This window comes from Pholcus phalangioides, unplaced genomic scaffold, assembly GCF_987345545.1.
Source record: "Pholcus phalangioides strain wild (caught in Gottingen) unplaced genomic scaffold, Ppha-v1.0 ptg000003l_1, whole genome shotgun sequence".
NCBI lineage: Eukaryota > Metazoa > Arthropoda > Arachnida > Araneae > Pholcidae > Pholcus > Pholcus phalangioides.
In genome coordinates this window covers 9,534,584-9,559,253 of record NW_028301596.1, presented here as the reverse complement: position 1 = coordinate 9,559,253, position 24,670 = coordinate 9,534,584, and the positions used below count along the sequence as shown (strand labels likewise).

At 35.7% G+C, this 24,670-nt stretch overlaps 1 protein-coding gene across 1 annotated transcript; it reads right to left on the bottom strand.

The window, feature by feature from the left end:
• Nucleotides 1–453: 453 nt before the first annotated feature.
• LOC149088021 (uncharacterized) lies at nt 454–24,433 on the bottom strand. The gene is made up of 8 exons (XM_089243863.1): nt 24,387–24,433; nt 22,827–23,027; nt 20,228–20,386; nt 17,928–18,460; nt 15,270–15,357; nt 9,460–12,068; nt 6,528–6,630; nt 454–5,064 (listed from the first exon to the last, which is right to left on the bottom strand). The coding sequence occupies exons 2-8, from the start codon at nt 22,965–22,967 to the stop codon at nt 4,993–4,995; spliced, it is 3,705 nt and encodes a 1,234-aa protein (XP_089099989.1). The 5' UTR covers nt 22,968–23,027; nt 24,387–24,433; the 3' UTR covers nt 454–4,992.
• Between the last annotated feature and the right edge of the window lie 237 nt (nt 24,434–24,670).

Here is a 24,670-nt window from a genome sequence, read left to right as displayed (position 1 = left end):
CCTCCCAACATGCCTATGAGGTGTTGTGTACCCCATAAAATTACACAGAGGATTTTCTTGTTTCTAAATTTTACAGAAGGCATACTTATGTTTTGAAATGGGTTTGTAGGCGTACCTTTAGACATGCCTATGAAGCCTGTGCACCCTTAGAAATCCATAGGAGACATGCCTACCCCCCATAAATTTGTGGAAGCATAGACCTAGTAATGCATATGTTTATTTACTTACCCCTCAGCATGCTTAAGAGGCTCATATATGCACCTTAGAAATGTGAACAAGGCATGTGTAGCTGTGTACCACTTGAAATGCATATCACTAGAAAAGTGTTGCCAAATTTGGCAACAAGGGTAGCCCAAGTTTTGAATCACCCTGTACATATAGAAGAGTGTATAATTGAGGAAGAACATTCAACACAAATACTAGATTATATGTAGCATTAGTCTCAGAGTTTAATGGCAAAATATAATTAGAATCAAATATATGGTCTATATACAAATGAAAATGAAAAAATATAACAAACAACAAGACTTTTTCATATACAAATCATTTTCTCAGTGAAAAGATTCAACTTAAAAGATTTTTTCACTTAATTTTACTCGCAGAGTTGAGCAAAATCACAATCAAAAAATGAGATTAATACAATCCACTGAAAGATCCAATTTTTTTGTCATTAAAAGTGTTATATTTTTCGTACACAAAAAAATAGTAATAATAATTTGTTTTTCACATAAATTTATACATGGTTTTTCAGTCCTAAACGGTCAGTGGTTTGGCCAGAAAATACCTGGCTAAACTATCTGCAAAGTTGATCATTTTTGTCGCACCAGTCATTTTATCTGTGATGTCTTATGAAATACAGTCTTAGATATAAATGTGTTGATGTGCATTGTGTGTATATTCCTGTACACCTTCACTTGATTGAAGTAGAATCTAAAAGAGGATGATAAAACTGATACAGAAATGAAAAACGGATAAAAAACTCATTTTACAACTATGTACACAACATTTTGATGGTTCTTCTTAGATTTTTAAAATTTGTTCATGGGGTGAGTGCATCATTCTTTGCTGAAGAAGTCCAAAAATTTTACAAAATTGATTGAACGTTTCTCTCATTTTGTAGAATGTTTCAATCCTTTAAACGCGGTTTTTAAAATTTCCCTGATCCTCGTAATAACTGCCTGAATAGAAAGCACTAAAGCCTCTGCAAAATGCTATCATCTTTTTCAGGAAGAATACTTCCGATTTATGCAAATGAAAATGCTTTCCCTTCTCTCCTTCCCCCCCCCCAACTCAAAGAATAATGTATTTAAAAAAAACCAAGGAAGAAAAATATATTTTGTATTACTTATACTGTACATATTCCTTTTTCTACCCTCTACCTTCTTCTATTTTTGAAGCGAAGGGGGTAAACATCATCTCTCTCTCTCCTTTCTGTTAAACTTCGAACAAAAGCTCACTCCACCCACTGGCAGTTGATCTGGGATGTTGGAGGGAATGGGAAGACATGTTATCAGGAGAGAAGAAAACTTACAACAGTAGCTGGGCTCAGCATTACCAAAAGAAGAGTGTTTTAAGGAAGCAAGATATCTCATATTTGCTGAAATACAGGGCATCAAGTTAAGTGTGATATTTCATCATTGCAGCTGTAAGGGTTAAAGTGATTGAGGCACGTCTCCACCCAAGGCTCAAAGTCTTCATTTCAGCTTTGTTGGAATGTCACTTTGTAGCCAAAGACTAAAAACTCTTCCAAGATAATGCAGCCATAATAATTTCTGTACCCTCTTTTTATTGCTATTCTTTTCTTCGGCTGATGATCTGCATATTATTCATTTATTTGGTGTGAAATGAATGAAGTTTTACGTGTGTATGCGTGAGCCTTTTTGAGAAAGACTCACCTCAATGAGAAATAGAGGCATTTTTAAAAGGTGAATGACATGCAACAAAGCTTGATGATGAACTCAAAACATTTGTTACCCAACGTCTTAAAAGCTGCCAATAAAAATCTTTGTTAGCCAAGATGGCACTGTATGGGGACAATAACTATCTACAAGATGGAAGATTTGATGCTAGTTTGGAAAGATTTGATTTCAAAAACTTCTACTTATTAGTCGGCCCTGTTTCATATTCGCAGTCTCTTTCCCAGTTTTCTAAAAAGCACTGTTACGGTGCTAATTTTTGTATATGAACAAAATATTCATTATAAACAACAGAAAACACTTTTCCCTGGATTGGTTTAAACTGTATTTTGTTCCAGAAGTCAGAAGGTGCTTTGACAGTCAAAACATGCTATTCAAACTTCTTTAGATACTGGATAATGTCCTTTGCGTTTAAGTTCTCTATATGACTTCCAACTCAACATCTAGCATACAGCTGCTTCATCGGATGTTATGCAAACATTTATGGCTCACTACAAATATTACTTGATGATAATTGTGCAAGCAATCAAAGCAGATATCAATGCAGAAATGTCTTAAAGTCTGGATAAGTTTCACTGCTGCCATCAGCGTCAGTGCTTAAGCTGACGAAGCTATAAAGGTGAAAACAGTCAACTTGTGTTAGAACTTTTAGTCACAATGTATGCCAGAGGACACATCCATTTCTACAGAGCTAGACTAACTAACAAACTGAAATGAGGAAAAAACGGCTTACAGACCTTATAATATTTTTCAGAAAGCATCGCTGAGAAGAGATTCACTGGATACCCCTTTCTACTTCTGCTACACAAATCAGTTATAAATGAGATGTCAAAAAAACTAAAGTTTATAGTTTGTGTTATTCACTGCCACCTCCAAAACATAACCTCTTTGAATACCGAGGGGGGCGACTGTATGTCGAGGATGTTAAGATTCCACATGCTAGGTCATTATGACGACTAAACAAGTTGTATAAGTATGCACCTAAATTTTTATTCCTAATTTATCAAGTCCTGATTTATATCACTACTGCAAACATAATTAACAAGAAAATGTTGGGCGATAAAAGCTGTAGTCATCATTCTATTCTTTTCATTTTAAAAATGTCACAGCAACATCTGTGACATTTTTAAAATGAAAGGTTGCGAGATTTTCAACTTTTGAAGTACAGACATACTCAACTCCAATCGTATTTCATTGAGACTAAAGTAAGACTGACAATCATCCCTAATTGGCACCCAACAATAGGTTAAATTATGCCATCAGCAGAAGCAAGATAAAACTACAACAAGCAGAAAGTTGCCAATTTGGGATAAAAAATGGGAGGGTGCATCATAAAACCTCAAATTAACTGAGGCACATGGCCAGGCCAAGATCGATAGACCATATGCCTTTCTCTGGCGCAATGCTGCACATAATGAATAGCGATATAAAAATATTTTTCCCATAACTTCATTTGTTTGCAAATAAATTTACCTGTGATTAGCAAACTTTTATTTTTCCCATTTTTAGAGATTATTTCTGTAAAAGCAGAATTTCATTATCAGTTGTTTCCAGAAGCATTACCTTCGGTTAATCAAACTGTACTGGTTCTACTGTACCAGTCCTAGTATAAGTAATTTCACAACCCCTCGTTTTTCTTTGTCATACAATCAATAATTTCATTATGAAAGTTTTCTTACACAAAATCAACTGAAGTATGAAACATGATTTTAGTTTTAATTATATAATTGAATATTTAAATAATGCAATATTGCAATTAATATTATATAATTGATTTAAATATTTATATATATAATTAGTATGTGGGCGTGAGTTTTTTCTATACAAATCTACAATTTTAGATCCATCGTCATCAATTTTTGCATGTATACCAAACAGGGCCCAGATTGAACAATAGGCTACTCCAAAAATTCATCAGAGCAGAGCAAAAAACTTTCAGGCAACAATGGTTCCTGAGCTTCAACAATCACTTTCGGAATGTTTAATTTGGTTACTATGGTTCCCTAGCAATCTGTTTCAGACATGTATATGCCTTTACAATGGTTTTCACGTTTTTAATGATGCAAAGTATTATGTATAATAGTCCATTCGGTAATGGTTTATCACTTTTTCAATCCTCCCAATAATTGAAAAAAACCAGGGCAGCGCCGGGTATTATAGCTAGTTATTTTATAATAAATATTTTTAATATAGAACATCCTGCATATTTAACGAAAATGCAATAGATGCGGGCAGAACCTTCAAAATAGGAATGTCTGATAGCCTTATCATATTGCATGTTCTCTACTCAATTTGTCAAAACCATGCCTGGTGGAAAAAAAACAAGCCTGAAGCTACATAAATCTAGTCAACATTTTGATGATTTCACCCATTAAATGACACAATGCAACATAAGAATAAGTATATATAATTAACCCTTGGGTGTTAGCAAGTTTCACATTCTGGAATTTCGTAATCACAAGTTCTCCCCCCCCCCCCCTCCTGCTTTATCATTATAAGTTTTCTTTAGAAAAAGTGTTAAAATACAATTGAAGACACTGAAATGATCTACTACTTTTGAACACACAGAGCAAGCTCTATTCCTTTTGCTTTAAAAATGGCATTTCCAGGAAACATCACAGAGAATCACTACCTTTTATTTGACCACTTTTTTCTACCACTGTCGCTCCTAAATCATGTTCCCCCCCCCCCTATATATCGACTGAAGGCAATATACATGCCTAAAATATAATGTTCAGTTTATTTGAGGATTTTTCATATTTGCTGTGATCTCAGGAACAAAACCCTAGCAAATACCAAGGATGGACTGTAGTTATTTCTTTGTGGTGTAGAATATCATACATAAAAAAACATAAAGAATTTGTATCTCTCTAAAACATTCCAACAAAGACACTTTCAGTAATATTGCATTCACATTACAGCCAAGAGAAACGCTATTCTAATCAAGCAATAGAAAATAAACATATTTTTACTCTTTGATCGCGAGTGGAAAATTGTCCTTAACACTTCCGAGTCATAAAACAATAAAAGAAAGGAATCATCTGATCCAACAACATATAATTATCACAGCAGAGCATCACAAACTTGCTTTTTTATTTTTCAAAGCTTTGGCTATGGCCTCCATCAGTTCATAAAATCTCTTCTTAACCTTTAAATTAGAAAAAAATATGAATATTTAGGAGTTAGCATACAGGATGATAAAACGGAATTTACATTGTGATAAATTAACTAATAAAATTTGAACTTATACAGTTATAATACTTCACAAACTGAAATATTTAATAGATGGAGATTTTTAAAGGGCATGTGTTATGCATGGATTTATTCAATTATAACCTATGGGTTATGTGCATAGAGTGGGGCTTACAGAGAATAAGCAATTATCTTCTAAGCAGATCTTCTTCTGTACTTCTCCTTTACGTCACGATACTTCCTTTATGTCTGATACTCCCCCTTTTATGTTGTGACTTTTCCATGACTTACGTGACCTTTTTCTTATTTTCATGACTTTTCCGGGACTTCATGACTTTTAATGGATGGTAGACACACTGTCTTATTAAATGCATCTGAGCTTTTTAGAATCACAATACCTACCATATTTTCCTTATGAAAAATCTATGGCTTATGCGATTTTGAAAGTTAATTTCCAGCATCTGTGATTAATTTAGAACTACAGATTATTTATTTAACACAGTAAGCCCTAAATTTTATAGACCAATAGGCAGTGAAGGTTTAATAAAATCAGTAAAGGCATCAGAGAGCTCTGTTGATCATTTGATCATTTTTGTTGCACCATGGTCATTTTCTGCACACAAGGGCTAATTAGTTTATAGTGCCGGACTCGTGATGCGAGGATCCAGGTTCGAACCCCACAGTGGTGGTCGGCTGAAGATGGTTTTCTGTGGTTCCCAACTTCAAGGCGCAAATGCGAGCCGATCTCCCCGTTAAAAAGTCTCGCCACAGAGAGCAACAGTCCTACAACGGTAAATCATTCAACCATAACACTTCACTCATAGTTAGTAAAACTGGGGGCAGATGACAGCACTACACATAACAAGCATTACACAGAAACAAACTTTACGCCAGGTTGCACTACACGTACACGCACATTCCCGCATATACCGATTCGTTGGGGGGTTCCGCGGGGGGAGGGGAGTGCATATGTGGTGTAGCAGTAGTAGGTAGGGGCTCGGGGATCCATGATGTTCTTAAAGTCAGCCGCCTCGTTGGGCAATTTGCCTGTTGTGGCGTTGTATTTGTATTTGTATTTAGTCAGGAAAAAGAGTGCCTCTGATACTCAGAGAGGACGAATTTAGACTGGGACCTACAATTTATTTCAGAATCCAAATGGCAGCCTTGTTTTTATACTTAAGAGGTTAGTGCGCTAATCCCTTGATGGGGGGGGGGACTACCTATGCTAGCAATTTTTTCTGCTGTCACATCGACGTTTCTGTTGTGCTCCTGTGTCAGGAAAGTTTCTGACCAGGACGAACTGGGTATCGAACTCGCGACAACTCTAAACATCCTTTGGTACTTTACGCAAATATCTTATAGACATGGGATACCGCGCCCATTGAGAGTTTTGTACATAAATAGAAAAATAACACTAACCAGACTATATTCTTTGATGCCAACAGCTTTACAGGCCAGTTGGAAAGATGTGTCTGTCGGTCCAAGCTTCTGACATATAATAAGTATCTGTTTATCTTGCTCCCTGAAACAATAAAGTACTATAAATTTGTAATACTCCATCAATTTACACCACAAATTCTTCAAACTTTCTTTTTACAAACATAACTTGTTAAAATGGTAATGAACACAGGCTAAAATATGATAGAGTCACAATATCTAATAAATTTTTGACTAATATCTCATGCACTTCGAGAAGTTTGCGCTTCACTTCTTATTTGAATGATTTTTTATTTCATTTTCATTTGTGGAAAGACCTGTTAGATTATACTGACGCTTATTTTGTTATGCTTTTGCTACATGACACGAAATTGCTGAGTAATTTTTTCCACAATGTTAGTTTTCAGACATAATGCCCAACGTGGTGGCTGAAAAAAAATGCCCATAAAAAAATATGGATGTTGAATATATATCTAAACTATATCAAAAATGCAGCAACCCAATAAAAGTAATAAAAAACCCAACAATTATGATAAAATACAGAAACATACTGCCCATAAAAAATTGGGTTGTCTCATCTAAGTATGGATAGCTTCTCGATTTATTCCAATATGTTTATCGTATTTTTTTTAACGTACCAATTTTGTCAGAATTTATGACCGCAGGAATTAAGCTGTGCCATTTATGCACAGCCCCTATTAGAGGAAAAACTCCCTGCAACACCACAACCTAGAATTATCCCTTACCAATTGATGCTGGTGTACCCTCATCAAAGCAGTTAATTGACAATAGCAGAATACCAGCACAATCTAATTGTTCACTATTTTAGTTGTACACTGGTTTTCTACCACCACCTTGTCCTATATTTTAGGACTTGTCAACTGTCTAGACTACAGACATATTCTTTTTTGTCTTTTTTCTCCAGGTACCCTTATCCTAAAATTCAACACCTTTCTGCTGTGCCACAATAATGAAGTCTACTGCTTTTGCTACATGACACCAAATCGCTGAGTAATTTTTTCCACAGGGTAAGTTTTAAACAACAACTTGAATGTTCAGTAAGATCAGAACTAAGAGGCCCTACTTCTGTCTGCAGTAGGATTCACTGTACTCCATTCCATTACCATTCACATTAATGTGTTTCATTAAGACAAAGTTTGACAAATACCAGGTGACCATATCGACTGGAAAATTGGTATAGGTACCCAAAATTTTCTACTTATACAGTAAAAACCTCTTAACGGACACCCCTCAGTTGCAGGCACCAGTTTTAAAGCCAAATAATAATTTCCCCTTGTATAAAAAAAGTATGCATTTCAAACCGATCAACGGTCACCCCTTTATTACGGATGGGGTTTTTTTTTTGCCCCATCAGCGTCTGCAAAAGAGAGGTTTTACTGTATATGATTGCTAAATAAGAGTCTGAAAAACTTTCCTGATTTCATAATCATGTGTCTTCAATCTTCAAACATGGAAAGCGGGTCATTAAGTCAGAGAAAAGTTTATGAAAACATTCAAAAAGAATGGTTTTCCTTGCAAAAAGAACAGTGCTTGGCTTTGTAACAATACTTGTTACCGGGAGTAGGAGTCCAATGTTAGACTTCAAATTGGTTACTGTACTGTCAGTCGCGTGAGTGGCGATCACAGACGATCAGCATTGCTGTTGTATTGAATTATATTTTTGAATTAATACACCTTGTTTCACTGGCAGAGGGTCACAGACTTCAGCTAATGAAATATGATCTTTATCTTGATCATATACTGGTCCAAACATTATTGGGTGGACCTAACCAGTTCACTCAGTATTGTTGGTTGCTGCTATTCCAACATTTGAAAATTTATTATTTTTCCTGTTTGGTGATTATGAAAATTTTCTTTGTCTGAATGTGACATAAGTTAATTCTTTTAGAGACAGAGTAGTTCTGCAGATCACTTGCTCTAAAAATTACTTTGTTTGAGATTGCTTAAAACAACTCACAATTGAATTTTTGTCTCACTTATCGCAGCTACTTCATAGCCTAACATGATCTTTTAACCTGCATTTTCAGTGCCTTTGCACTAAGTTAGTCATGGCTAGTTGGGATGTTTTAGTAATTTAACAAGTTTTTGCTTAAGCCTCTTGCAGATGTTCTTTTCGAATTCCTCATCCTAAGGTGGTCAGTTGACCAATGAAACTGTTGGTAAAAAATTGAGATCTAGTTTAAAATGCAAAGTTTTGAACTTTAAATTGTTTCTGAAGGTTTGATCAATATAAACTTGGAAATCTAAATTGTTAATAACATTTAACATGAATAAATGACTTGTGAAAATTTGAATTTCATATTTTTTTATTTTGTCATCTGTGAATCGGGATGCAAAAATAAAACCTGGGGATATTGTACTGCGACAATAAAAATTTGTCTGGCACCTAATTTTTTTTTTTTGATTCATCAAGTCCTGCCTTAAGAAACTACATGTGCTTTGTTAAGGACTGATTTACGGGCAATCTGCTTGTTTTTTATTCATATTTATCTCTGGCTTTTTTTGTCTGATTGAAAGGAAATAGCTGATTTTAAGGGGGAGAATTCTACTTTCAAATATTACACCTTTATAGAGATTTGCAAGTTAAGATTCTCTGAACTTTTTTTACAAAGTATACATTCAAATTTTGATTTCAATCAATTTTTCAAATCAAGAGCTACGTATTATGCCGAGATGAGCTCAGGAACTAACTTTTCTTCCCGAGTGCATCTCGACACAATACCGAAAAACCTCTTGAGTTGATTGTGTCGTCGACATAGGGAAAAAAACCATCTCTTCAAATAGTTTTTGCCAGGATGGTTTTTCTACTACGGCAAAAACCTGCCAACCATGACAAAAACAGATTGTTAAAACTTAGAACAGAACAAAATATATTGTTTTCACTGCAACTTACTTAGTCCATTTGATATTTTGTTCCTGTGGCTGCTGCTGAGAAGTCACAGGCACCTTCTCGTGTGAAACAGAGGGCATAGAAGTGTCCAATCTACGTTTGTGTCCAGAACTAGTTGATTGCACAGGTTTCTCTATTGCTGTAATGAGCTTTTCATCTTTGTCAGGAACGCTGGACACTGTCGGAATTGAAGCCACGGGTAACTTCTCTTGTGAAGCAGAGGGCTTAGAAATATCGCATCTACTTCTGTGCCCAGAACCATTTGATTGCACAGGTTTCTCTGTTGCTGTTATAAGATTTTCATCTTTGTCAGGAACACTGAACACTGTCGGAATCGAAGTCACAGGCAACTTCTCTTGTGAAGCAGAGGGCTTAGAAATATTGCATCTACTTCTGTGTCCAGAACCATTTGATCGCACAGGTTTCTCTGTTGCTGTAATAAGATTTTCTTCTTTGTCAGGAACACTGGACACTGTCGGAATCAAAGCCACAGGCAACTTCTCTTGAGAAGCGGAGGGCTTAGAAATATCGCATCTACTTCTGTGCCCAGAACCATTTGATCGCACAGGTTTCTCTGTTGCTGTAATAAAATTTTCTTCTTTGTCAGGAACACTGGACACTGTCGGAATCAAAGCCACAGGCAACTTCTCTTGAGAAGCGGAGGGCTTAGAAATATCACATCTACTTCTGTGTCCAGAACCATTTGATCGCACAGGTTTCTCTGTTGCTGTTATAAGATTTTCTTCTTTGTCAGGAACACTGGGCACTGTCGTAATCGAGGCCACAGGCAACTTCTCTTTTGAAACGGAGGGCTTAGAAGTATCACATCTACTTTTCTGTCTAGACCTATTTGACTGTGCAGGTTTCTTCATTATAGTAATGAGCCTTTCCTGTACTTTTTTAGGTATTTCTGGAACCCGAGGCACGATTGGAATCAAATCCACTGGTAACTTCTCATGTGAAACAGAAGGCTTAGAAGCGTCCAATTTACTTTTGTATCCAGAACTTTTAGACTGTACAGGTTTTTCTGCTGCTGTATTGAGCTTTTCATCTTTTTCAGGAACGCTGGACACAGTTGGAATCGAAACCACAGACTTCTCCTCCTGTGAAATGGGGGACTTAGAAGTATCCAGTCTACTTTTGTGCCCAGAACTATTTGACTTCACAGGTATCTCCGTCGCTATAATGAACTTTTCTACTCTGTCAAGAACCCTGGACACTGTTGGAGTTGAAACCACCGGCAATTTCTCTTGTGAAAGGGAGGGCATAGAAGTATCACATCTACTTTTCTGTCTAGAACTATTTGACTGTACAGGTTTTTCCATTAGCGTAATGAGTCTTTCCTCAACTTTTTTAGGGATTTCTGGAACATGAGACAATGTCGGAATCAATGCCACAGGTAACTTTTCATGTGAAACGGAAGACTTAGAGGTGGCCAATCTACTTTTTTGTCCAGAACTATTAGGCTGTAGAGGTTTCTCTGTTGCTATAATGAGCTTTTCATCTTCTTTAGATTTTTCTGGAACCTCTGACGCTGTCGGAATGGAAGCCACATGTAACTTTTCATGTGAAATCAAAGGCTTAGAATTGTCTAAACTACTTTTGTGTCCGAAACCATTTGACTTAACAGGTTTTTTCATCATAACGAGCCTTTCCTCAACCTTTTCCGGTTTCTCTGGTTTTTTCGAGACTGTTGAAATCAAAGCCACAGAGAATTTCTCATGCAAAACAGAAGGATCAGAAGTGTCCCAACTATTTTTGTGCTTAGAATCATTTGACTGCATCAGTTTTTGGGTTGTAATGAGCCTTTCCTCAACCTTTTTAGATATTTCTGGAACCTCTGACACTGTTGGAATCAAAGTTGCAGTCAACTTCTCATATGAAACAGAGGGCCTAGGAATATCCCATCTACTTTTCCTTCTAGAAATATTTGACTGTACAGGTTTCTCTATTGTCATAGTGAGCCGTTCCTCATCTTTATCAGGTTTCTCTGATGCTTTGGAGGCTGTTGAAATCGAAGCCACAGGCAACTTTTCATGTGAAATAGAAGGCTTATAAGTATCACATTCACTGTTGTAACTAGAACTATTCAACTGTACATGTTTTTCCACTGTCATAATAAGCTGTTCCTCATCTTTCTCCAGTTTTTCTGGTACCTTGGCTAATGTAGAAATTGGAGCCACAGGCAATTTCTCAAGTGAGAGGGAGGACTTGGAAACATTCCATATACTACCGTGCCTAGAACTATTTGATGGAACAGGTTTTTCCATTGTCGTAATGAGCACCTCATCTTGTTCAGGTTTTTCTCTAACCTCAGACACTGCAGAAATCGAACTTCCAACATCCTTTGTCTCAAGATTGTCACTAATAGGATTAAGGTTTGAAGATGTTGTCGCAATGCTTTGTTGATCAACGTTCACTTTCTCAGCTTCTAAATCAGGATACAGACTCTTTCCAGGGGTCTCTACCCCTCCTCTGATAGCAAACTCATCGAAAATATATGAGTTTTCACCACACTGACCAATTGGCACAGAGTCTTCTGATATGCACGACATGACTGAGGAAATTTTAATGATTTGTTCATTTTCAGGTGATCTGGACTCCAGTTCATCCTGAAATGGTATTTTGATTATACTAATGATGCAATAACAGACATGTTGATGACCAAATAAACACTTCAAAATACTGGAACATCAATTGAATAATCTCAACAAATTTGATAACTGGAATGACTGATTTTATAATCAGTTAATAATTAATAATCAGTAACTATTAAGCATCCAGTTGTATGCATACCCGACTCCCCCCCTCCCCCTTTCAAGGTAAATGGGAAAAATAGTACACCAGAAGCTGCAAATCCTGCTAATTAAGCACTGGTAGGGCAAGATGGGCAGAACCATGAATTGAATACCAGCATTTAGTCATTCGAGAGACGTTCAGCTCTTTTAATTTACTCTGGTCAGCCCTTATCTGTGATACAGATCATACACTATGAGGCAACCTCCAGGGTTAAAACCAATTAGATAAAAGTACTAGGCATGCCTAAAAGTTCTGTTTTAAAAGATGCATGTTGTAGGCGTAATGTGTCCCATAAAATGAGGATGTGATAGTTTTGGAATCTTTGGCCAATAAAATGTATGTACATCCTGCATGTAAACCATGTGAACACAATGTTTTCCAAGCAAATTATTCATAAACAAAATGTACACAGCGTAATTCAATAAGCAATGAAAGTCATAAAAGACATCATTTACTGTATGGCTTCAATACAAGTACCATAATTTCCTGCTTATAACTTAATTCACAGCCGTGAATGGTCTCAAACATGTAAAATTTCTTGTAGCTATCTGTATCACCACTAGCTTTCTAGGGTCACCCATCTCCTATGCACAAAGCGCAAATCATCTCTAGATGCAAGTAATTGATAAGGTTTTCCACATACATTGCCAGAGACAATTTACTATCATTTTACCTCAGAAAGAGGTGGTAAAACCATCCATTAAAAGAATATAAAAACATTGATACTATGTGGTTCTATCTAGTCTAGAAGTATTCTCTAGAGCTGTGATACTCAATGTGGGGCAATATGATTTTTTTTTGGGGGGGGGGGCAATTTTAATTGATATATTAAAGGAGTAATCATAATTTATGAAAGTTCATATTTAATGAAAAAATGATTGCAGAATTAATTCAAATTCAATGAAAAAAACCATTTGAAACTTAATGAGAATTAATACTTAATATAAATGATAAGGAACTTATTTCAGAATTACTGAAAAATAATTTCCAAATAAAAGAAATTCATATCCAGAGGAAAAAGTAATCCACAAATTAATGCAATGTCATATTTAATGAGGAAACAATTTAAGTATCAATGAAAAAATTATCTTCGTAATAAAAAAACGTGAGAATTAGTAAAATTCTTCAATAATACAGGGCTCCCTATTTGATCTTGAAGACCTAGACCCTGTTGGATTTACATGTTAAGATGCTACTGCAAGAACCAGGATATCACAGTATGACTTATTGGCCATGGGCTTCATGGAAAATTTTATTTTTTGACCTATAATGTCTTAAAGATTGAATGCTCATGCTTAACACCAGGTTATAGGGATTTCCAGGTTTTGGGCTTCCTGCACATAGATTCTGAGGAGCGGGAGCAAACAGGCTAATTTAAGGTTTTAGAAGAGCATAGGGAATCTCTTCTCCAAATCAACTTCGAGTTTTTAACCTTCAAAAACAGTTCCAAATTCACAGAAATAGATTGAAACAGCATTTACAGAATTCTTTTAACATTTTCGATCATCTTTGGAGCATGGGCCACATACCCCTTCCCGTCTTTTATGAGGAGCATCAGTATTTTACAAGATACATAGGTGGGGCATGGTGAAAAAAAAGTTGGAAACGCTGCTCTAGAGAGGAAGGATTCAACTCAATTCAATGACTAAATTGTCCAATAGCGCAGGGCTCCCACTAAAAAAATGAGAAAAAGTACGAAAATGCAGGACTAAAAAGTAGGATGGGGGAGGGTAACTCCCTTAGACAACATAATCATAGCATAATGGGAAAAAAATCCCTGAAAAAAAAAAAAAAAAAAATTGCAAAAAAATTAATTTTGAATTAACTTTTTTTTTCATAGCACTATTTCAGTTTCCTATAAGACTGACTCAAGCCAAAGCAAAATGATAAATGACTTGGTTACAAAACCAATTTTTGGCCAAAACGGTGTACTGGCACCCACAGATAATTCTTTGCTGTCTCCTCATATATATTACATTCTTTTTTTGGAGTCTTCCAAAGTGCAGAGCTTGTCAACTCTCTTCGACAAGGCACATCATATTTTGAAGACGTATGTTTTTTAAGAATGACGCTCCTTCGAGACCACTTTCAAAAGCACAGTGCAAAATGTGTAGATTACAAGATCCGATGTAAATAAGTCAAGGTGAACCTGTTTTACTGCATTGTCCATCATTTTTTAAAGGGACTTGTTCACATTTTACTGTTCAATGCCAGTGTAATCATTTTTGACAAATGAAGCACTTCAATTTCTAACTCTTTCTTGAGCATTGTAAATATTGTTTATGCCTCTTCATGCCTTAAAAATACAGAAGACAACTGAATGCTATTGGGTAGCATCAGAATCAACAAACCTAGAATAGGCCTATGTATCCAACTGCTTTGAAATGCAAACTGTTGTTTCACCTATTTGCACCGTAATTTTGAATAATGAATGTTAGTTACTGTCCAAGACCATGAAGTAATAAATACAAAATTATTTTTCCCATCCAGACAGAAGTTTTTAATGACTACTATACATGTTGAACCCTCAAACTAAGCAAATGAAAAATTAATCAACCAAATGGTCCACATACAACCCCCCCCCCCCCCAAATAACCTTAAAAATGATAAAATTTCTGCTTTGGCAGAATCATTAATTGCATTCTTCAACATTTGTAATATGTGGCAATATATCAATGATTTCCTGCTCAATTAAAATCAATTACACACATTTTGTCGATAGGATTTGGTAAAAAAGTAGGAAAAGTAGGACAGAAACTAGAAAGTAGAACAAAACCGAGAAAGTAGGACAAAAGTAGGACATTTTACCAAAAAAGTAGGAAAAGTAGGATGAGTGGGAGCCCTAAATAGCGATATGAGAGTTGGTGTGCAGTGGAGGAAAAAGAAGAAAAATACCTAAGGGATTGAGCCTGTTCTCGATCACGTATTACAATTTATACACAGTAAAATACGGTAATTAGTTTGACCATTGAAAGAGAAAATAAATGTAATGAAAATCCCAGTAGAATAAAAACCTTTTCAGGAATCACTGCTAACTTGGTTTCAAAAGTACTCAACGTTGTTCTTTCCACATGAGCTCCATCAGAAGACTTTACATTTTTGCTAAAAAGAAAAAGAAAATTAGTGCATTTTGCATGTATACAGCACAAGAAAACACACAGTTCACCAACAAGTTTCTCCAAGTAATTAATGACTAATTTTACTTCCCATGTCATTATTTTCCCGAAACTACCATATTTCGACATGTATAAAGAACCCCCTTCTTGCTGAAAATTGTATCCCAAAAATATAAGGGGTTTCTTGTACAGGGATAGTGTATTATAGATATGTATCTTTCACACTTTTTTTTTTTAATTTTAAGCCCAGAAAACCAGGGGAAGGGGGGTTCTCCATATACGTTAAAATATGGTACACTTTATTTCAAGAATGTGATTTTTCCTTTCATGCGGGATGAAATTATTTTTTTAACCACAGTACACACTCAGTTATGATGCTCTCATTTATCGTTAACTGATGTCAGTTGACTCATTCATACTTTTATTTTTAGTGATGAAGAAATTACTACAGTCAGTGTCTAAAATTACTGCAGAAGGGAAAAGTTTTCTGGAAATGAAAATGTTAATATGGTAAATAGACCTATAAATTGGCAAATAAACAACAGGAGTAGTTTTGAGTATTTCTTCAAAAAGTATGGCTTGGTTAAAGGTTCCCGGGAGCAGTTCAGAATCTGATTCTAATGTGTTTCAGAGATGCAAGACAGATCTCTTAGAACAGTGGTGGTCGGCTGATGTTGATATCCTGTGGTTCTCAAAGGTCTGAATGCAAGCCAATCTCCAAATTAAATAGTCTCACCACAGAGAGCAACAGGCATACAAAAGGTACAAATATTCAATCACTACCTTCACTTCTGAAATATATATGGCAGCATTGAAAAATAAGACAGCACTAGATACAAACTCAGACTGTTAGACTACACACTAGACTGTTAGGTACACACACTTACACTTCCGACACAATTCACTAAGTAGTAAATTTCTCATGGCGATAAACCTGAGTTGTCCTCAGTTTGAAAGAAAGAAAAGATCTCGTAGAATGAAGATATGCCATGACTGTTGTGTGTGAATAGACTTAAAAGCTGCAAGAACATTGAGATTCACCTGAAATACTGTTACATTACTAAAACAACTAAATGTTTTGACAAAAATAAATTCACAATAAATTTTTTCATGAAGATCCCTATACACAAGGGTTCTAAATTTTCTTGCCATCATTCATTAGGTCTAGTCTAATCAGGCTTAGAGCTCTGTTAAAGCCAAGTTAAGTTGTATTTCCATGCATCCAATTATGGCCTGAACATCACTGCTTTAGACAGAACTTGAAAATCTGACATCACGTATGATTTTAACCCCTAAATTGCCTATGGCGATAGACCTGAGTTGTGCTTGGTATTAAAAAAAAAAAAATATTTTAACCCCTTCACGATCAGGGACATAATTGCCTCCAAATACGAGTGGAATAAATTCAATCAAACTGACTTTCTTCAACCTCTTTTTCCCTCATGGTGAAGCTTTTTCCTCATGTAAGCTTTACTGTGAAACACAGTAAACATGCTTACCACATGAAACAAAGTTTTATGCATGTTGCCAGGACCCCTATCTTCTCCCACCACTATAGTGATATCTCAACGAGAAACTGAGATAACAATGGTGGTTCTCCTCAGCATCCTCTTCCCACACACACATAATGACATTTCTCAGAACTAATCCTTCCTTCCATTATACATATACTGTATATAAAGTGAGAAAGAAAACTAGTAAAAAAAGTACACAACAACTTTCTAGGTGAGGACGAAGAAGCAAGGCATTGTACTAATACTCCCTTATCCAATATCTCTATGTATTGTTTCTCCCCACCTTTATTTTTTTTTTCTTTCTTTCTTTCCCTTTCTAAATTTTTTTTAATGTGGACCAAGGCTACCACATTTATCGTTGATATGTCTAATACAGATACAGATCATTCAAATTCATCGCCAACACCTTGAATGTGAAGTGGTTAAAACCGTGAATGATTTGGGAATATGAAGCTGAATTTTTCTAAGTAGCAAAATGTAGGCAATAAAATCTCATTGGTTTTCAGTATAAGCAATCATGTCGGAATAAGATATGATGATTAAGCGGTACCATGACTTGTGGTAGAATTTGCATTATCCAGATTGCACCATACGAAGGCCTACCACATTATCTTGCACCCCCTCGAATGGTTGATTGCACTGATTGAAAAATCCATCAGAAAAATATGATATGCACAGTATTTGTTTATTGTTTTTGGTGAAGTGTTGCTGTGCATTATTGGCATACGCATTAGGTCTAGTCTAATTAGGCTTAGAGCTCTGTTAAAGCCAAGTTAAGCTGTATCCCCAGATACAAGATTATAGTGTTATTTTGCAGGAGAAAACGTAAAACCCTCAGAAGGAAAAAAATCTGAAACCCCCTTCAAGAAAATTCTGCATTACACCTATGCAGCACTTTCTAAAACCTTTGCTATTGTAATTCTACCACACATTCTATGACCAAAAATGCTTGTTTAGGTTCTAAACTTTTGGAATTTCATGTTACCTCTTAACGTTTGTCCCATGAATTTAGAATCACCCTGTATTTCTGTGCATTTCTTACCTGTCATTCAATAAATCAGAGCCATCAACCAATTCAAGTTCCTTTGTAGGTTCAACTTCGGGACAAGAACTGTCTTTCTTTTTTTTGAAGTATGATGAACCATGATGTTTTGAACGTTTCTCTTTACTGACATCAGACTTGCTAGTTGTGTACTTCGAATCAGCTGGAAGGCAAATACTGGTCTTTGGTAAGATACTTTCATCACTGGTGCTCGATATGGAAAAACCAGAAATTTCAGAACTATTTTCATCGTGGTCAGACATAAAAGTTGCAGGTATATTGCTCTCGGTTGGTTTCAATTCTTTCACTGCTGGAGTCTCTTTTAAATTATCAGAACTTTCTGATTTGGATCTCTTACGTGATTTCTTTTTACGGGAACTTTTCTTGTCACGATCTTTGGATCGGCTTTTATGCTTCTTCTTAGAACTTTTGCTACTAGAATCTTTAGACTGAGACAGCTTTCTGACTTTGTCAGCCTTATCGTGTTTTTTACTTTCGCCACTTCGCTTTCTTTTACGTTTTTTTGTTTCTGTCTGAAAGAATTTAAATAAAAAAGTTCTTATTCAATATCATGAAAACTTTTGCTGACAGAAACTATCAAATCGAAATTCCGATTTTAATAACACTGGAAATTGGTTCATATAAATAATTGGTACACATACTATTTTAAGTTACGAGGGGCTTTTCAAAAACAACATTATTGGCCTGTGGGTGGGTTGTGTTCACAATTCAGACTTTTAAACCATTTGACATGTATTTTGGTGTTTGCATTGGAATAAGTTAATGTAAGGGTGCTCAACCTTTAGGAGAATGTGGGCAGCTTCATTAGTTTCAAAACATGTAGAACGTCACTTAAGTGATCTGAAACAGCACCACTAGTCATTTACCTGACCTGTAAATGTGCAGCAGATCCCTTAAATGATCTCGAAATGTGCTGCGAGACCTCTTAAGTGTCCAGGAACAGTGGTGGGCGTAACGTAAGTGGTGTGAAACTGCACAGAGGGCCACTTAAATGCTCTGAAACTGTAATGCACATCACTTAAGGTCCAGTTTACACTGAACCGATATACGATAAGTGGTACAACCACAACATCTACACTGATTGGGTAAAACTTGAGTATTAGTATCACGGATCATATTGTTGTAGTATAGGTCCAGTATGAACCTAACCTAAGTGATCAGTAAATATATTGCGGGTCACTTGAGTGATCTTTACATATGTCAAGATTCACTTAAGTGATCTGTAAATGTTTTAAAGGGTCACTAAATTAATTTGTAAATCTGCTGAAGGTCACTTAAGTGATCTGTAAATGTGTTGCAGCTGCTTGAGTGATTTGTAACTGTTACACTGGCTGCTTCAGCGCTCTTTAACTGTGTCACTGATTACTCAAGTGGTCTGAAACTGTGCCAAAGGTCACTTAAGTGATCTGTAAATGTGCTACGAGCGACTCAAGTGCTCTGGAATTATGCCACAGGTCACTCAAGTGATCTAGAAATCTTCCATGGACCACTTAAGTGATGTGGAACTGCACGGCAGGTCATTTAAGTCATCTGTAAAGAAGTGCTGCCTAGTTCATTTTTTAAACAAATACAAAATCATTTTTAAAGTCACAGGCCACATTTGGCCTGCAGGCCATGAGTTGAACATGAACATGTTAATGTCTAAGAGTGGTTATATAGGTTACAGGTAACGTTCATTACAAACTTGATTAATGAACATTACCTGTAACCTATATAACCACTCTTAGACATACATTAACATGTTCTTACATTAACATATCATTACAAACTTGATTACCCGGGTTCGAACCCCACCGTCGCCATAGTGGTGGTCGGCTGAAGTTGGTTTTCTGTGGTTCCCAACTTTGAGGCGCGAATGCGAGCCAATCTCCCCATTAAAAAGTCTCGCCACAGAGAGCAACAGTCCTACAAACAGTACAAATATTCAGTCACTACACATCCCTCACTTCACTTCTGATATATAGATGGCAGCACTGAAAAATCATGCACAACACTAGATACGCACTCAGACTATTAGGTACACACACTTCCGGCACAACTCATTAGGTAGTAAATTAAATTGCCTATGGCGATAGACCTGAGTTGTGCTCGTTTCAAAAAAAAAAAAAACTTGATTAGTTTGTAAAATTGGAGGTTTGCGAATGAGAAAGCTGTTCAAAGAAATGCCATATCGTTTGGGAACAAAGAATTATTTCATGTTGATGTGTTGGTTTGCAAAATCGATCAGCAAGTGTAATAAAAAAAAATTCTAATCATTTCTATAACATAGTTGAAGTTACCTTCAAGCAATCTTGAGTAGTTTCATCAGCTTTAACAGCGAAACTTGATTCATGAATTTCAGTAGAAATTTCATTCGGTGCAGTTCCCATGAAGATGAGAGCTTCGGATGCCATTTCTTTTTCAATCAAAGCTAATGTACTTGGATGAGTCAGAACATGCTGCAAAAAAGAAAAAATATTTTATCTATTACATAAATTTTAATTATTATCCGCAATTGCACAAAAAGGAACTTTTTTTGCATTTAAAATGCTTGAAACAAAATACCCTTTTCCTTAAACAAAATAGTCAATCAATTCCACAAATTGAGTGAATCAAGCTTAATAATAATCTCTCATCGTACTAGAGTAGTTGGAAGAAAAACTCATGTGGTTCATACTCATTTTCATGAAATAAAATTCCCGGACTTTTGCAGGTTTTCCAGTCAAATCTTCGAAAAAATTCCAGGTAATTTTTTAATTTAAAATGTAATATAAATTAATTATAATGAACTGTAAAAATACTCAATTTAAACTCAAAATTACTCAATTAATAAAATTCTTTAATTACAAGAGGTTTCGAATTACAAATACATGGGTGTGATCATTTCTGCTGATCTTCGTTGGAACCTCCACATGGATATATTTCAAAATGCCTTCAAGAACTTTTTTCCTTCATAGTAACCTAAAATATTTCACCCGCCACCTCCAACATCTATGCTTCTAAACTTATATATCCTTCCTGTCTTCTCCTATGCCTACGAAATTTGGGATCCTTATAAACACAGCAATATAGATACGATGGAATCTATTGAAAATAAATCTAACTGCTTTATTTTAAACTGCTGGTCTTCCTGTTTCCATCACACAGCTCAAACGCCAACTTAATATATCCTCCCACTTACCTCCCATAGATATATCGCTCGCCTATCATTACTTTTCAAAATTATCCATGGCTATTTTAACATTGACACTAACCACATTCTAATCAAATCTTCACATTTTTCCGATAGACTCAATCACTCCCAAAAATTGAAACCTTTTCTTGCATCCACAGATTGCTTCAAATTTCGTTCCTCCCCGTAAAATTATTGATTGGAACAACCTTCCGTCAAATTCTGTAGACTGTATTTCAATCTCTGATTTTGTATGTAGCATCAATTGCCTATGTCAAATCCCATCACAGCACCCTCTTGTATAGGCCTTGGCTAAACAATAATGTATTAATAAATTAGCATTAGAACCGAAAAGCTTGGTAATCAGGGGTTTACAGAACTCCGATTCCACATGCTTGGCACTCTTAGCATGGCTCTGAATAGCTTATCTGCCCATGTTGCCCAAATTGAGCATTTTGCTGCTTATGGAGGATATTTTCTATAGGTGGTTTTTAGAGATGCAGACATGAAGAAAACACTGGGAGGGCTGAAAGTTGCTGATCGTCACATATATGGGACTCAAGCGCATACATAGGAGAGGGAGCGTGCATTATGTTGTTTTATCAGAAATTATTGGGAGGGGTTCAAATTTCAAATGCCTCAGACCCTAGGTTCTGGCTCCTATGGTGGTGGTGTTGGCTTTATATAGGTCATTTTAACTGCTTTAATTTAATAAATCCAGAGGATTCGGATTTTCATCTGCCCATTATAAATTAAAAACTGTTTTCTAACTACTCATGTTCTTCAAATAGAAAATACTCACGTGGAAAATCAAAATAAGCCCACACTTCACCCAGCGTTGCTCACTGAAGTCAACTTAGTCAATTATTACAAGTGAGCTACTTACCCATGATGCATAATTACCATGTTTCCGAAAACACTAGAACTAGTTACAATAAGGTCGCTGCAATAGGCTTTTCTATACTGACTTACAAAGTCATCGTTCCTCCATAGCAGTATCTATATTTTTTGTAATACATTGCAATATTTTACGGATTATCAATATTTACAATGTTATTGGACAGTAATTTATATTCTTAACCCCCCCCCCCTTCCTTTTTGAGGGAATTTATTTCTTCTTTTTATTACTTTTTATCTTTTTTTTTTCAATGAGAAGACAATCATGACCATTTTGCAGGTTGTGGTCTGAAATTTGCAGGTTTTAGAAAAAAAATGGCTATTTTCCCTGAATTCCGTGCCTTTTTTGTAAAAATATTTTCCCATAACAATTCCAGGCTTTCTCGTGTGAACCATGAATACTTTAGAGCTATCGTTTGATTTTTTTTCTGTTAACCATTGTGGCATTATACTGTGTCATACAAACTGAATTGATCTTTTTCGTCATTTTCCTCAGCCAATTTTTGTCTGTTTCGTCCTTGCTACAGTTTGCTGAGTAAAAAAACCATGCCCTATGTATTTGATTTGAATTTTGAATATGCATTTGGATATTTCCTTCCTTTTATATTTGATACTGCTTTCTAAATGTACTTCGTGATGCTCATTAAACTTCCCTCTAGTATATGTCTGGAATGGAGCACACTGTAACATTAAAAAAGCTATTGCATCCCCTTCCCCACCCAGAGTTTTACAACATGTCAACTTATACGCAGGATATAATGGTAACTTTCAAGAACAAATCAAACTTGTAATTTGATGTGCAACAGAATGAGAAGATAACAAAAACCTACCTTCAAGATCAGTCGAGCTTTCTCAACTGACATTTGCGCATTGGTTTCCCTCAGTGTTGCACCAATAACCCCTTCCATCTCGCTCAAAAATAGTTCCAACTCTGCGAGGGCAAGCTTATAGTCTTCAACAGGGACATCCATCAAAATCAAGTTTCTTCAACGCTTGATTTGTCATCGATCTGATTATCTCATGAAGATCTCCTACAAATAAACAAGGTTTAAATATTATCCAGCCATTGATAGATAAACAAAGAACACAGTAAATTCTAGATATAACGATCGATATTCTGCAGACTAAGAAAAAATATTGGGTAAATACCTAATGTACGGTATAGCGCTGTCTAGCAAATATTTCTTATCGCGAGAGAACAGCTTTGGTATATGGGACACACCAAGTTGGCAGATTTTTTCAAACGATAGGTCACCAACGCCAGTGCTCTGGTTTGTAGTTCTGCTGGGTTGTCGTTGTTCCAGAATGTACCCCCGATACCGTGGTGGCGCTAGTTGCTGTTTCTAGCGCATCTTTTCAAACTTTTGAACAGCCATTCTGTCTTTTTTTCTTCCGATTCATTAGGATAACATTTTCGTCAGCCAGTAAGGTTATATCCTTTTTACTTATTTTTCTTATTTATTTTATTTAAAAGAATCTGGATACCCAGAAAGAGTCGGGTTTTAATTTTTTATGCATAGAATATACTTATTTATACAACATGCAGTACACATGTAGAACTGTTGTTTATTTAAAAGGGAATTCCTTTAAAAGAGTGGATACCTTATGTTGTTTTGATGTTTAGTCTTAGTGATATTTTTATTATTGCAATCAACATATCAAGAGAAAAAAACTTACACCGGTATCTGGGCTTAGGGTTGGCGAACCCGAGATATTTCAGGATACCCAAAATAAAGCGGATCACGTTACATGAGATATTTTGGGATTTCCACTGTAAGAGTTAAGAAAGCCCCAAACACGTTTAAGCGCCAGGGATGATGGCATATCTCTGTTTTGCCAATGTCGAAAAACTGACTACAAAAAACGTATACTGTACATTGAGAATGAACTAAATATTGTTTTAGATGGATTATTGTTTTATAGAGAGGCAGTAGGTTAATATTAGATTATAGGCATTTCCGAACAAGGCTTGAAAAAATATTGTTGTAGAAGGATTTAACATTATATTGATGCAGTGAACTTTCACTGCAATAGCATTCTATGTTATTCCAAGAGTTGCGCTTAGTTAAATAAAAAAACAACTATATCTGTTGTAAGTGATTTATATATTTTACAATTCAATCATTGAGCGAATCATAATATAATTTTTTTTGGACAAAAAAGAAAGAATACAAACAATATCTTGCTTTGACAAGATTTGACAGCATGGCAAGATTTGATTTCTCATTCGAATTCAATGAAATGTCAATGAGATATTAAATGATTAGCAGCTATTAAATGTGACAATGTTTTTCCTAATATGTAACTAAAAACAATTCATTGTTAAGTGACAATTGAGAAATATTTCTACATTTCCAACTCTCTTTGCAAAACTTGTAACCATTACTCACGCTGTTGATGGACTTTGTTTACAGCAACACAAGCATAAACCCCCGGCTCAAGTTCAATTTTAAATTTTCTGGTCGACAAAGGCGCATGATGGTCGTTTAGCCACAGCGGGGGAGAGGGGGAAACCTAAGGCTACTTTATCTACGTGACCATATGTTCCGTTCATTACGGTTCGTTCCGTTATTTTTCGCTTTCTCTCTGACGACTTTCGGAAAAAATATCTCTATGAAGTTACTACAGAGTAAACAAAAACTGAAAATAACCAAAATTAAAAATCAAGTTCAAT

Coding starts and splice junctions, on each gene's coding strand:
- LOC149088021 (XM_089243863.1), bottom strand. CDS start 22,967: ATGGATGTCCCTGTTGAAGACTATAAGCTTGCCCTCGCAGAGTTGGAA. Junction 20,387..22,826: donor AAGCTCGACTGATCTTGAAG/GTAGGTTTTTGT, acceptor TCTTTTTTGCAG/CATGTTCTGACTCATCCAAG. Junction 15,358..17,927: donor TCTGATTTATTGAATGACAG/GTAAGAAATGCA, acceptor TTTTCTTTTTAG/CAAAAATGTAAAGTCTTCTG.